General features: G+C 36.0%; 2 protein-coding genes across 2 annotated transcripts in view; one reads left to right on the top strand and one right to left on the bottom strand.

Annotated features, from left to right (window-relative positions):
- LOC110458112 overlaps positions 1-2,365 on the bottom strand; it is a 49,938-nt gene extending 47,573 nt beyond the window's left edge. Inside the window, exon 1 of the mRNA XM_021509692.1 lies at positions 1,967-2,365. The gene's annotated coding sequence lies outside the window, so the exon portion shown is untranslated. The remainder of the gene's footprint in view (positions 1-1,966) is intronic.
- Positions 2,366-3,148: 783 nt separating this feature from the next.
- LOC110458111 lies at positions 3,149-14,200 on the top strand. The gene is made up of 9 exons (XM_021509689.1): positions 3,149-3,197; positions 6,834-7,036; positions 7,694-7,753; positions 8,261-8,476; positions 8,781-8,921; positions 9,312-11,121; positions 12,140-12,181; positions 12,704-12,777; positions 13,500-14,200. The coding sequence occupies exons 1-9, from the start codon at positions 3,149-3,151 to the stop codon at positions 13,635-13,637; spliced, it is 2,733 nt and encodes a 910-aa protein (XP_021365364.1). The 3' UTR covers positions 13,638-14,200.
- Positions 14,201-14,728: the final 528 nt, after the last annotated feature.

Below are 14,728 nucleotides of genomic sequence, written 5' to 3'. Positions count from 1 at the left end.
ATTACTTTACGTTAGAATGAATATCTACCATGTTTGGTTTAAATCATTCTCAGGTGGTTCAGGGATTCAAAATTGTACAAATAGTAGGGGCTGAACACCAGGGTGACCGACAGACAGGCCAAAGGGATAATTTGGCAATATAGGTTTGAGAAACTCTTTCTCTGGTCTAAGAGATGGATATCAACCATATTTGGTTGGAAGCTTTCTCAGTTGGAGGGATTGAAACGTTTCAGATCACCACCCTTTAACATACAATTGCCGAGCATAGAGATTTGGAGACACATGCTACAAAAATTGGAATATTTACTTTCATTGAGAATAGTTTGCTAAAGTTGATAAAATTTTCATGTGAGTAATGCAGGCCCTCTGGGCCCTTTGTTTTAAGTGCAAATGAAGTAGAGTTTAAAAAAATCAATTAGTTGAATACAATGACAGATTACATTACAGTATTAATCTGAGAATAAACTAATGCCTGGAATAAGTCAACCCAAAACTGTATACCGAGAAATTTGGACACAATTTAATTTTGCGCGAACTCCTCGGAAGATGAAATTCATTTCTTTTTACTTTGTCCAAAATATAACCGAATTCGTTCCAATATGCTCCGTGCTGTTTGTCATATATTCGCTCCAAATATCAATTCCAACCTTATTGTAGAGCTCATGCCAAATGTTCTTGTCAAAATAATTTTATGTGGATTAGAAACTCTAAACGAAATTGAGAACAAAACATTATTTGACCATGTTGTTGAATATATCGTAAATTCAAAAAGATTCTCTCTCTCTCTCTCTCTCTCTCTCTGTAATTTGTGTATGTGTGAGTGCAAGTGTGTGCGACATTTGTACGTCTTTTGTGTAATTGTACATATTGTATGTTTGATATATGATGAGGAGAGCATCTAGTAGCCTTCAGGCTGTTTGTAATCCTCGTAAAATAAATAAAGAATTAAATTAATTTAATTTTTCACCTCTTTGGCGCTCCCCAATGAGGGTAAATTTGTCATGACAGCAAATATTCTAAGAACACAACATGCGTTACAATCTATATAGCAATTACACGTGAATAGCAAAACTAACACTAGGGGAACTTTTATCTGAAAAGGGTGAATATTTAACTGGGTGAAAGTTCCCTGCTTTACAGTAATTCCATCTCCTCCTACTTCGAATTAGAGATTATGTCTTGCACCCCTTTCCCCCTGGAGGTATTGCAGGATAAATGCAGGAGATGTTTATAGTTATAGTGTGGAGAAACACTAAAACGGAGGAGATTTTACTATCGTAGATTGGATCACAGGCAATTACATGATAGCCTCACACCAGAGGAAATTTTCCTTTTATTTAAATGGTAGAGCAGTGGACTGGGAACCCGGGAATCACTGTTTCTTCCCAAGATTTAAGCATACATGAATAGGTCTTTCTAAAAACAGTACTATGTCTCTTAGCATATTGGAATACTATTACAATTCCAGATCATTCAATGATTAAATACTGGTAGTGGTGCCTTCAACTTAAGATATCAAATTTCTCCATACCAGATATATCATTGGGCCTTAAAATAATGTGACTCTTAAAATATATATATATATATAAGTAAAATATTTATATCGTTTTATAACTGTGAAAATATTCAGAAATCACATGATAGTGATAATTAATACTTGCCAATGCAAGTCAACCAATAATTTTGGAGGTTCTCAAATCTTAACCCTCATTTTCAGTTTCAAAATCATCAAAATTTCCTGTACCTCACTTTATGCCAAAATTCATTAATGCATTACATTACATAACTAATGTCCTGAATCAGGTCAGTGACATAGAGACCATTGTAAGAACTTTCATAAAGATACTTCTGGATTCTGTCACATAGGTTTCTCCCCAATTAAGTAAGGTTGGCATTTATGACAATCATATAAAACAATCACAATCATATAAAACAATCACAATCGTGTAAAACAATTAATACCAACCTGATGTGTGGTATTGATTATCTCCCCTTTCTCTTCCCTGTCGCCATCCAGTGACTATGTAACTTTGTTGTATTGACACTTAAAGTTGTTAATCCTTATATAACATCCCAGTCAAGCCACGTCCAATCTATCCAGAACATTCACAACACTGATTCCATAATACAAGAATATTTTGTCAGCAGGCAAATATATTTACATTGTTACGGTTCCATTCATAAGCGTTTATTACACTGTCGACCTGTCAGTTTGACTAAGGACACTGCTTCAGTATGACAGACATTGTTACCTACTGTTTAAACAGTAAGGTCAGCGGTCATCTCCACTTTGATTTAAACCCCTCTCAGATGTCCCTGATGACATATCGAGTGTTGTGATGAGGGGGTGCACTCCCTCCTATGAAAAATGATATCAGTTACTGCCAGGCTTGTAAATAGTACTATGGTAAATGTGTAAAATGTTAATTAAAAAAATAATCAAACTCTGGTTCTGAAAATAATAAATTTATTGGAAAGCATGGAAAACCACAATAACCCAGTAGGGCATGTTCAGGTTTCCGGATAATAATTTGCCGGTCTTCAAAGGAGACCATTGTTTGTCATTTTCTGATTTTATCAGTTAATAAAGTAAGTTAGAACTAATGGCTAGAGATTTCATTTACACAGACCACATATCTGAATACATACATTCATGATTGGAAGTAGGTTAAGGATATTTACCATAAAAGGCATGTTATTCAAGACATATATATATATGAATTGTACATTATGAGTTAGCCATGTGAGACTGCTGATATAGTATACCTCAAACACCATAGGTTAAGGTCGTTAATACAGGTAAGCTGATATCACATGATAATCAATTTGTTAATTACACTTGGGCGTGATCTTAACGTAAATAAATATATTCCAGTACGGGTATGTACGTCTTTGTCTCTTATGCTGTGTCATATATCTTATCAAATTAATTAATTCATTAATTCCAAGAAGTTATTTGTGGAACATGGATATTTCAGTTTTAGTTAATTAGAATAGTTAAGTAAAATTGCCTATCTTAATGTTCATTTGTATTTTGGCATATTTGTCAACTCTCCCTATTTAGGAGGGAGACTCCTGATTTTGGACCCTTAAATTCAATATTTTCAACCATTGAAATTGCTGAACTATTCTTACATTTTAAGATCAAATGATTTCCTATGAAGAAGGAAAAAAACGGGTTAATTTGTCTCTGAAGGGTATGTACACACATTTTATATCCGGTGTTAATATCAAGCACGCAATCTCCCCCATGGAAATTTCAAAAAATTGGCAATATTTGGGAAGGTGCATGGATTGTTGTATACTATTATTATCAGGTCTCATGTCATATTATTTGCAACATTATAGCACACTGGTCCTGCAATGATTTCCCTACTATTTCACATGCTTTCACCAAAATGGCTTATGCATATTCAGAATGTGGAATATTGGCCCTTAATTATGCCCAACTTTGTACAGAGATATGGCCCTTAGTTCATTTGTATTCAAAAGTTTCCCTTTCATGTTAATTAATGTTGCTATACAATCAGTTAACATTAAACAAGAATACCATAGGTCTAAATATAGATACTATGATGCATGTGGCTAGACTAAATTTGCTCATGCAGTTTAAGTCTTGTTTCTTTTATCATAAACATGATTTTCAATTACAACCTTCAATCTTAAGTTCCTGAACAATATGTCAGTGATATTGTTAAATTATTACAGTCTATTTCTTCTTAAGTTGGGAAAATACAGCAATATACTGGTACTGTATTGGAATTTGGAATGCATTTCTCATTTTTCTTCATTTTGGGAAAGCGAAGCACTCTTGCTTAAAATGGGGAACCATCTTGTATTATCTGCTGTAAAATAAGGCCAACAAATCAGTGCATGTATCTGTATAATTAGCTAGTGGTAAATTTCATAAAATATCAATCATGCTTTCAAGGGTATTTATGACACAACCATAAGTACATTGTATGCACATATAAATGAATAAATTTAAAGCTATTGTCATGAAATCAGTCTATGGTTCTGTAACACTATAAAATAAAACATGTAAAAAAAGGTTGATTTTATGGTCCTGCCCATGGGACACGTTATTGATAACAGTAGTGGCAATAACACGTCAGGGCTACCCTTTCACCGATCAGATTATAAATCATAGAATGGTCTGTAAAACACTTGTCAGGTATTATAAATAGGTTGAGATCTATATTTCTTAACCAGTGTAAGACTCCTGAGTCTAGCCCTTACACACATCTGAAGAATATTCATACTTGTGATATGTGTTAAAGTTAAGGGTACATGCTACCTAACAAATTGTACCTGTGATGTGTTATAGTTAAGGGTATATGCTTCGTAGCAAATTATGTCGGATGTCTATTTATTAGCATTATCTCCCATATCTCCCATAAGTACTTTGCTTAGTAATATGTGACAGTTGAGACAGTGAAATTGATGAGTTATATATATCTTGTACCCTTCAATTGTGCCGATATATATCAAAAGTATCAGCTATAAAATTATTCACAAGTTTTATGCTAATGTGAAACTATTTTGATAAGGAAATGATGTCGCATTAATTCAGAAGTGTTTGATTCATTTACCCTAATACAAGGGTAAAATAGTATCATTACCATGAACTTATCCCAAATATGCTCCTGTTTACCATCAGAAGTCTAAATGATACTATGTTTAATTTAAGGGGTGGGCTTATCACTGGGCATTGCCTTATGTCTTGTAATTAACTCATTCAACTCTGAAGACACATTTGAACTCTTCCAATTCAAAGGTTAGACTAGTTCATTTTGAAATTTCAGGGGTGAATGAGTTAAGGTACTTGTGTATGTTAAAGGGTACATGTTTACATCCCTGGTCACATAGAAAAAAACTATTGCAAAGTCAGCCTGGTAAACAAACCCATATATCTGAAAGTTTGTGTGACAATGCATGTCACTGGTTTGAGTAAATTCCTGTATAGTTTAGACAAACATATCCATACATTGTTCAGGTCTGTAATGTGTACATGTCACTCCCATTCAACAATACAGTTGGGTCGATTGCAGGTTACCAGATGGTTCAGTTATAAAAGTGTTTGTGCCCTCATCTAGATTTTGGCGACCGAGGACGCAGATTTGTAATCTCTGTCTTTATGACTTTTTGTACTATTCCCAGGAAAGTTATATTATTGTTGTAGGGTTTTAATAGTGTGTGTCTCTGGTGAGTACTTTGCTGTAGGTTGGAGGAATGAATGCAGGGGATCAAGACCGGTGTCATGCATAAAATGTACCTCTTGCTTATAGATAGTATCTGGATACTATTTATACCCCTACCAAAAAGTAACACACACACACACCTGTATAAAAAGTACCCCCCTATGAAAAAAACAAATGTTTCAAATATTTTAATCAAAAACAGTTCAGAAGTTGATCAGAAGGTTACAGTTGCATGTTTATCCACCCCTACCCCAGCAATCCCCACCCCCGGGGCCAGGAAATTATGCCAAAATCATTTTCAATCACTGGACACAATAAGGTTTGGTGAGTCAAGTAGAAACATTTACAGTTATAGTCATTACCCAACCTCTCTTCAACTCCCCACCCCCCGGATACTTTTTACAGACCCGACCAAAATGTACGCCCGGATACTTTTTATACCCTGACCAAATATCAGAAATGTTTGAATATATAGCACCTAAAGTTTTAAAAGGACTAAATTTTTAAATATTCTGGCATTATTCTATTCCTGAAATGAATTTCAATTATATTAGGACTATTTTTGTTGAATACAAAATCATCATATAAAAATCAAATATCTTAAAATGACTATAACACCAAGTAGAGATTTCCAGATGAGAACTAAGGAAATTTAGAGGAAGGTTTTACTGAAGGAAATGATGAGAAATAATGATTCTACAAAACCATCAATCCTACTGTGGTGTTTAATCTTTTAATTTGTTTACCCACCCACCAACTAGAACAAAGAGTTTAAAGGTCAAACAATGACTCGGCAAATAGTATTTTACAACAGATTTCTGACTGATAATTGATATCATATGTACATCTAAGTTACAAATTGAAATCAATACTCGTGATTGATCAAATTCCTGTTTAAATGACAGATATAACTAAAACTTCCTGCCGCAAAAAAAAAATCAACAAGATTCTGAATTCTGATTAAAAAGTTAGATATATCCCTACAATATTTTTGTGTTTAATAGAAATGCTTCATCATGTTGAATACATCAGCATAGATCTTGAGTTGGCCAAGTGGTTAAGGTGTCTGACATTCAGCTACCACTAGCCCTCCACTACTGGGTTGCGGCCTACGTGGGGCAGTCGCCAGGTACTGGCTGTAGGTCAGTGTTTTTTCTCCGGGAACTCCAGCTTTCCTCCACCATCATAACCTGGCACGTCCTTAAATGACCATAGCTGTTAATAGGTCGTAAAACACAAACTAAACCAATTCAAACAAACAAACATTATAGCACAACCTGTGATACAGACAAGTGATAACTTCAGTAAGTGTCGTCACAAAGTTGACTACAGCGATAATTTAGTCTGTGAGACAGGAACAAACAAACAAAAAGGCTTCATTGAAAGAAAACAAAAGAATACTTTAAGTAGAAACAGTGACCTTGATTTTACACCTTTGGACCCTGTAATACTAACTCATCTGAAGTATCCATATAACTGGCCTTTGTATAAACTTTGATGAAAATTTGTCATGACAATGAATCGCAACGTGATGCATTGGGAAAGACATGTGTAACTGTACATTCATCGAGTACGCTCTGCCCATAAAATTTAGTAAATAATAATTCCTATTTATCAATTGTTTGGTTACAGTGAAGGAAGCCATGAAGCTGAACCAAACTCTGAAATATGTAAATGAGCACCAGAAGTGTCTGATTGGTCGAGACCGAGAGGTCATTTCCAGCCTAGAGGTCAGACTACTGGAGGCCAATAAGAGGTTACAAGACAAGCCGTCCGTGTCTACAGAGTCCCAACTAAAACTGGATGTGGCCCAACTCACACAGAAGCTGGATGGGGTAGGCTTAGTCAAACCTGTTTTTAAGTTATAGCCCCTGATTCACCCTAGCATAGCCTTGTCAAGTCTGAGGGGTGCAAAGGGAGGTAACTTAAAAAAGTGTAAAGGTCAAGAATAGATATACAAGTAAAAATAGGATGGGAAAAGATGAGATTCCAGTGTTGTAATTAGGTGATTTATACCAATGTGCTATATTTCTATTTTGTCATGCATTGCAACGACACTTAGGAAATCCCTTGGTATAAAGGAGATGAGTGAATGCTCTTCATCTGGTTCCCCCCCCCCCCCCCCCCCCCCCACCTTGATCTAGCTGTCATATAAGTACCTGTCTAGCATAGCTCTTGGATTCATCAAAACATGCAAGTCTCCCAACCACAGCAAGGTGAGGGAAGGAGGGGCAATTAAATGAGTTATTGCCCTTGATTATAAAACCTTGTCCAGTCTGCTACATCTGAAGTATAAGATATCATCTATCATAATTATGGACCTGTGTATATGAATCTGCCAAATATGTTTGTTCTGGAAGTATGTCCTTTCAAGCAGAGCCCTCAATTTATCTATTTGGTTATTACAAGGAACTCCTATAAACTTGTTATTCCAACCCATTTTTGAAAAAGTATCACCCTAAATGTATTTTTTCTACACATGAGCACATCAGAGAAACACGGCGGTGGAAACTCTAGAAAAGGAGGTTGAGGAACTAAAGTCCAGGTGTAAGGTAAGTATTTCAGTCAATTTTACATTCACAAAATGTTTATTAATACAGGTTGTAAGTTCATATCTGATCATTTCATCGTTCATTTCATTTGAAACATTACTAGGCCAGAATGGACTACATACTGATTTAAATTGGTTTTGAGCATCCCTTGGGCAAGGAAATTCAATGTTCAAACTTAAGATAGAGATAAGTAAGTAATACCATAAAAAGTGTGTGTAAAAATGAGAATGGAGGTTTAAGTTATTTGGGGCGGGGGGGAGCATCATTAGCATCTATATTGTAAATTGTGAATCTTACATATCTTATCGATTATGGTTAGTTTTTTTGTCTAAATGCCTTTTAGAAGACTAAAACCCTTGTTTACTAAAGCTTAGATTTACGTAATGTTGTATGCATCGCAACACAAACATTAGAACATAAAATAAAACCCTTCATAAATACATTTACCACTAGTAACTGAGGTACTCTGAGTTGTGCCTGTGATTTTAAACAAACATTCTTTGACAGGAGACTTTGGCAAAACTACAGGATTCCTACACTCTGATAGAGCGCCACCTAGCCAACGCATCGTCTCATCGTGATGAGGCAGGGATCCTTCGAGAGGACAAGGAGGATCTGGAGAAGAAGTGTGAGGCCCTCAAAGTGGCACTGGACTCTACTCAGAGGGAGCTGGACATACAGACGTCTCTCCACCGACAGGCTGCGGAACAATGGAACGTGAAGGTGGGTACGAATACTGAGGTTTGAATCATTAAAATTCCTTCATGGAAATATTAAAGAAAAAACGTTTAATTATTTAACCTGAACATAACAGCAAAGTGTAACTTGAATGGGTTCAGTCTGTTGGCTAGGTAGCTCTGTTGGTCTAAGGGCATTTGTAGCAAATAAGGAGGTCTACAGTTTCAGTTAGAGCGACAGTCTAGTCTTTGAGATATTCCACTCCTGTTGCAAAAATGAAGCATACTGTTAGTTTGTCGAGATAATGATGAAAGAAATTTATTTTTATTTTATTTTAATGTTTGGCCAGAGTGCAGAGACAGCTTTGGAGATAGAGAGGCTGACAGCTGACCTTGCCTTGTCCTCCAAGAACTGTCAACAGCTGGAGGAGCTCAACTCAGACTGGGCCAAACACAACCTGCAGCTGTCCACCAGTCTGCAGGAAGCCAAGGTTTTATGGCAGTAGAAATAATGTTTTATGAAATATAAGAAAGCTTCAATACGGAAGAAAAACTTAAAGCAAGCATGAGTTAATTGACGATTATAGATTATAAAAATCAACACTAAATTGTGGAATATAGTCTACTACCATTAAGTGTTTATATTTTGCTGAGATTTTATTGTGACATGAAGAAAATTGCTATACATGTAAACTAAATAGTTTTAAATTTGTTTCCTTTTGACATAGAGTTAGTTAGAGTTATTAAATGTTGATGGTATTCTGCAAAATTCAAAACCTTAGATTTTGTTCCAGAACTAAAAAAGCATGAAAAGTTGGAGGTTCTTTACTTGTACATATAATAATATAACTGGATAGGCATCTTGTGTGAATCATTTTCAGGCCAAGCTGGACGTGCCAAAGAGTGACACAGAAGTTCAGACCATTGTGAGTTTGTTTGAGGTCGAAGACGTATCGTGTCAGACCTCAGTGGAAGTGGTCACCGTGCCCTCACAGACAGAAACCCAAATCACTCATCCCGCCCACACCCAGACCTTCAGTCCAGCCCTCACCACTAACCACACTCAGACTACCTACACATCCCATCAGGTGGCAAGCACCCAGACCAGGGTGGCAGCGGTGGCCAACACAGGTGTCATGGCAACCACAGACATGGCTGATAGGGGGGTCCAGACTTTGCCTGTCAGAGTTTATCAGGACTTCACAGATAAACTTAATGACCCTACAAAGGATACAGGGGAACATAGAAAAGAACCAAGTGACCGAAGCAGAGGCAGGATTAAAATGCAGAATGACCCTCATATTGACCAGTCAGTATTGACCACCAACTCTGATATCATGTCCATTAACAAAGGCAGTGAGATAGATGGCAGCCAAGAGGTTGTACAATATACCTCTAGAGATCATATTGAAGACGAAAGAGTTGATAGCAGTAGAGATAACACTGTAGATAATGATTTAAACCAAGAGAGACAGGACATCACATCTACCCCAGAAAGAGAAACATCTACCCTTGATGCTTCTATAACACTTGTACAGGACATATCAGAAGATGGGCAATATGGTTCCCTTCTTGTAGATGCTGATTTGAATGAAAATCTTGCTGAAGAAGTTACGAAAAATTCATCATTAACCTCAAGGGTATCCAGACCACCCAAGGAAGATGAACATGCTCACAGTAATGTTGATGGTTCACAAGCTTCATCAAGTTCCAGGTATAGACCCCAATTGCTTACATTGGAAGAAAGATTGAAGGGAAATTTTCCACAGGAATCTGTAAAAATGGCAGCTGTGGATGTAACCCCTTCTGAAAAGCCAGAGGTATTTGATGAAATAATAGAAATAAATTCACCAGAAAGTCCAGATAATCCTGATATTGTGTCAACAGAGACAAATGGAGATTCAGACAGTACAGTGCAGGACAATGTTGTCCTAGAAAATCCAAGTAACTCCACTCTCATTTCATCTTACAGAGGATTTGGCCAGCAGGCCAAGGAAGCGCAAGGCAAAGAATCAGAAGGGTGCATTCAAGATAGTCCAAGGTATTCTCCATTGTCTTTGTCTCTGAGGAAGCCTAGGACACAAGCCAAGAGGTCATCGATAGGAGATCTGGGTCCTGTAGAAGAGAGTTCAATGAGTGCAAAGAAGCAGCAAAGAAACCGAGGGAAGTTTACGTTGAGTTCTGACAAGTCTGGATTGCTGTTTGAAGGGAAGACATTGCTCAGTGCATACATAGCTTCCAGGAGTTCCACTGGTGTGGCAACTAAACAGACTTCACCGGAAAATGTTACGGACAAAAGACAAGCCACATCAAGGGGTGTAGCTGCTGGAAGACAGACAGGACAAAAGAGTTTAACAGATGCAAGACAGACAAGGTACAGTCATGTTGCAGAAACCAGAGAAACCTGCATGGATACAGACAAACCAGGACAGACAAGGTCGTCGGGTAGGATGACTGGTGCTGATAAAATGGAGAGCAAAAAGACACCTTCGAGTTATGTTACATACCCCGGACAGACTGATACGTCTGGGATTGGGATGACTGAAGAGTCCGGCAAGTTGAGCCCTTATAGTCGGTATTCTGCCATGTTTAGGGCCAGAGTAGTGCAGACTGAATCAGTAAAGCCATCTAAGGCGTCATCACAAGAGGGAAACATGCAGAATGAAGGACAGACAGAGACTGAACAGACAGGTAGGATCACTGTCCATCAGCATATGAATTCTTATTGTACTAAATAATCTCCCTATCCTAATGAAGCACAGTTTTTTCCCCAAAAATAATGCTAAGCACACATGGCAATTTTTGGATAGCAATCAGTTTCCCCATCCCATCCAGCCTGCTCATTTAAGGGACATGTTCCAAAATCAGGAGAAAATTGTGAATTTCACTTTCAAAATATTAACTTTTCCAGAAAGGTTTGATGAATTTTTACAAATCGATGGATGTAGCATTAAAACCAATAGGATAAGGAGATAAGATATTGTTTAAATGAAGTCTGTTACCCTCTAGGAGCAGAAGAAGGGCACAAAATAGGACAAAATATGGTAGTTTAATTCTCAAAAGCCTACTCTTTCTTGAAAAACTGTCACAGATGAATAAAGTTGCTTTGACTAAAAGAGTCGGAGGGTTTGGATTGCGTTTAAATCTGTAATGCATAAAAATAATTAAGGTCCTGATCACCATATTACCATATACACACATAGTAGACATCAGGGTATGGATACATCTCAATTACATTATGCTCAGCTGCTCCTAGAACATTGCTCCCTGGGTCATTACATGGAAACAGTTGAGATAGGTATCACGAAACTTCAAAAAAAGATGTTAGACATGAAGAGATAAATAAGTTATGCTCATGCTGTAAGGCTTGGTTTCAGGATCTGGCCCCACCCCAGGGAACTTGGTCACAAATGTTTTAGCATTGAAACAGTTGAGAACACCAATAACATATATACAATTGCTATTTGTATGAAGAGACAAATATATTCATTCAGCCAGGATTGGTCCGGGGTCTGGCCAAGCCCATTGGGATTTAATCCTTTGGTTATAATCTTGAAAAAAAAAGATTATTAAGAAAGAAGCAATGCAGGTCCATATGTTCTTTATTCTGTCCTTTTCAAAGTTTGATTCATTAGTCCTTTGTTCCTGTGTTTTATTGGTGTGGTTTTTTTTTGTCTAATTAAAACTTCTATCATCATTTTTTTAACAGACCCAGGAAAAAGTTGTGAATATGTTCGTGGAATTCTTAAAGGTAAGTTAACTGTTCCTAAGACTTTTTGAAAATCAATGTTTTCAAATAATTGTTTTCAGATTAACATAATAATTCAGTAGTGATTGGTGGGTGTTTTTTTATATAGCTATTTGTTTTCTTTCAAGAGTATTAATGTAAGAAGTATGACATAAATGTTTTCTATGTTGTTTTACTTTTATTTTTTTCCTTTAGGATTATAAAAATATAACGTATAATGACTAAAATGTTTAACAGTTTTGATTCTTGATTGGTTTTAAGTGGTAATATAAGTGATATTTTGTTTTAAACTAATTAATTAAAGGGAGAGTGACCTCCAATCATTTTGCAGCTGTTTTCTGATGTTTTCCCAAAAGTCACTTAAATTTTTTATTCTGTTATTATGTGGCTTTGCAATTTAAGTTTTTAATGAAAACACTTTGGTAGCATGCTTGTGAGTATATTTATAAATCTTAATTAAGGAGAAATAACTCTTGCACACTTGTACATGTGGAACTGTGGTGTAGCATTGCTTGCTTGTTTTAGGTGTCCGTGAGAGAAGGATCAATACAAAAAGTGTGAGTTTCGTTGAGGGACCTCCACAGACCCAGATTATACAGGTAAAATAGGAGATTATTTCATTCTTATCTGTCTCGTTCAATTCATTTAATACTTTGAGATGTCACTGTACCACAAAATGGGACACTTTTTAGTTAGATATTGATGCATTTTATACAATATTATCAATTTCAAAAATGGTCAACAATTTTTCATCCACTTTTATTTTCTATAACAAGTTAAAATTTCGGGCTCCAGGTTCTATAAATAGAACCAAGGCTCTTGAATTGGTAAAAGCTGTTCTCTGAAAAAGAAACTTTGGTATTTTGATTAATATTTTGTGAAAAAGGATCAATAATAAGCAGAAAATTAAACAGCAGGTTTTGAATAAAAAAAATCTTCAAACTATCATATCCAAATAGATAGGGTCGCACAGCACGTAAATTAAGAAAATTAAAATTTGTAATATTTTTTTTCTTTCTTAAACTGACCATGTGACAATAATCAACAGCCAGGAAAACAGGAGATACAGTTGTATAATGTAATGAAAACTGAAATTTCCTAGCCTGTTTTCCCACAGGTGTTCCAATTTTGGTAAACTGATGTTAGTAATTTATTTCCGTAAGTTGTACAAACTATTGTGTATATTATATCCTTTTAATTATTTTCATTCCTTTTGAATATTTTCAATACTTTGAACCCTCTTCATATGACTGTAGCTGATGTGAAACCCCGTACAAACAAACATATTTTTGAAGACTATAATTATTTTTCTTGATCTCAGGAGTGTTCTGGGGACCAGTCGTTATTTTCTGATAGTGAGGAAGATGCCATCTGTGAAGATAACGATCGTTTTGTGAGTTTGGAGGAGTTTCAGACCAGTGAAGACTCCAGCGAAGCAAAGAGGCGGAAACTGGAATGAAACTTGATGAACTTAATTTTCTTTTAGGCAAATCAGAGAGTTGCCATCTAAAAGCATAAAAATGTCAGACTGGAATGATAGTTGGTGAAGTTAATTTTCCTTAAGGCCGATCAGAGAGTAGTCATCTAAGAGCATACAAATGTCAGACTGGAATGATAGTTGATGAAGTTGATTTTCCTTAATGCCGATCAGAGAGTAGTCATCTAAGAGCATACGAATGTCAGACTGGAATGATAGTTGATGAAGTTAATTTCCCTTAAGGCAAATCAGAGAGTTGTCATCTAGGAGCAAAAGAATGTCAGACTAAAAAAGTCCCTTTTTGTTGTAGAATCTGATTTCAGATTACTGTCTATGTAAAATAAGATTTTAGTATGTTGATTGCAAACCTATGTTTTCATCAAAGCAATAACTCATCAAAGGTGGATGGTTATCTTTCTGACAAGAAAGAATGAAACAACCGTACTGAACTGGCTGGAGTGTTGCTGTAAAATTGATGTCTTGTTAGAAATACGAGTCATTAATCTTCCGGGTACGATGAATTGTTTCGAGTGTTTATTTATTGTTAAGACTTAATTATAAGTTTATTATTAAACTGAGTTTTGTTATAACATTATTAAAGTTGTTAATAAAAGATGTTAAGTTTAACAGACTTTTGTGTTGTGTCTATACATTTAGGTGTGTAAAGCTGAAATTATTAGTCGACATTAAAATGAAGATGTACATCAAGATCTTTGTAAGGTAGCACTTTGATATAGGTTCAAGTCGGATAGTATTTAACATTTACATTAATTTTATTCTTGATGAAAATACTACGACACTGAAGAGTAAAGTAATCTAGTTAAAAGGTATACTGTTGTGTCAAAAGTCAAGGACAAAACAGAAATTCAATGATGCAAGAGACGCTAAGCTAAGCGACTTCAGATTAAAACTGACAGACAGACATCGTGAACCAGAAAGCATCAGCTATTTCTACACATTTTCTTAAGTCGATAAGTATGGATTTTCACTAGTAATGTGACATTTAGATGACAAGTAGAATGTGTACTCTGCCAACTTCATCAGACTGCTTGACAAAGGTGACAGAGTACACA

This window comes from Mizuhopecten yessoensis, unplaced genomic scaffold (genome assembly GCF_002113885.1).
Source record: "Mizuhopecten yessoensis strain PY_sf001 unplaced genomic scaffold, ASM211388v2 scaffold9431, whole genome shotgun sequence".
NCBI classification, from domain to species: Eukaryota; Metazoa; Mollusca; class Bivalvia; order Pectinida; family Pectinidae; genus Mizuhopecten; species Mizuhopecten yessoensis.
This window is presented reverse-complemented; position numbering and strand designations above follow the sequence as displayed.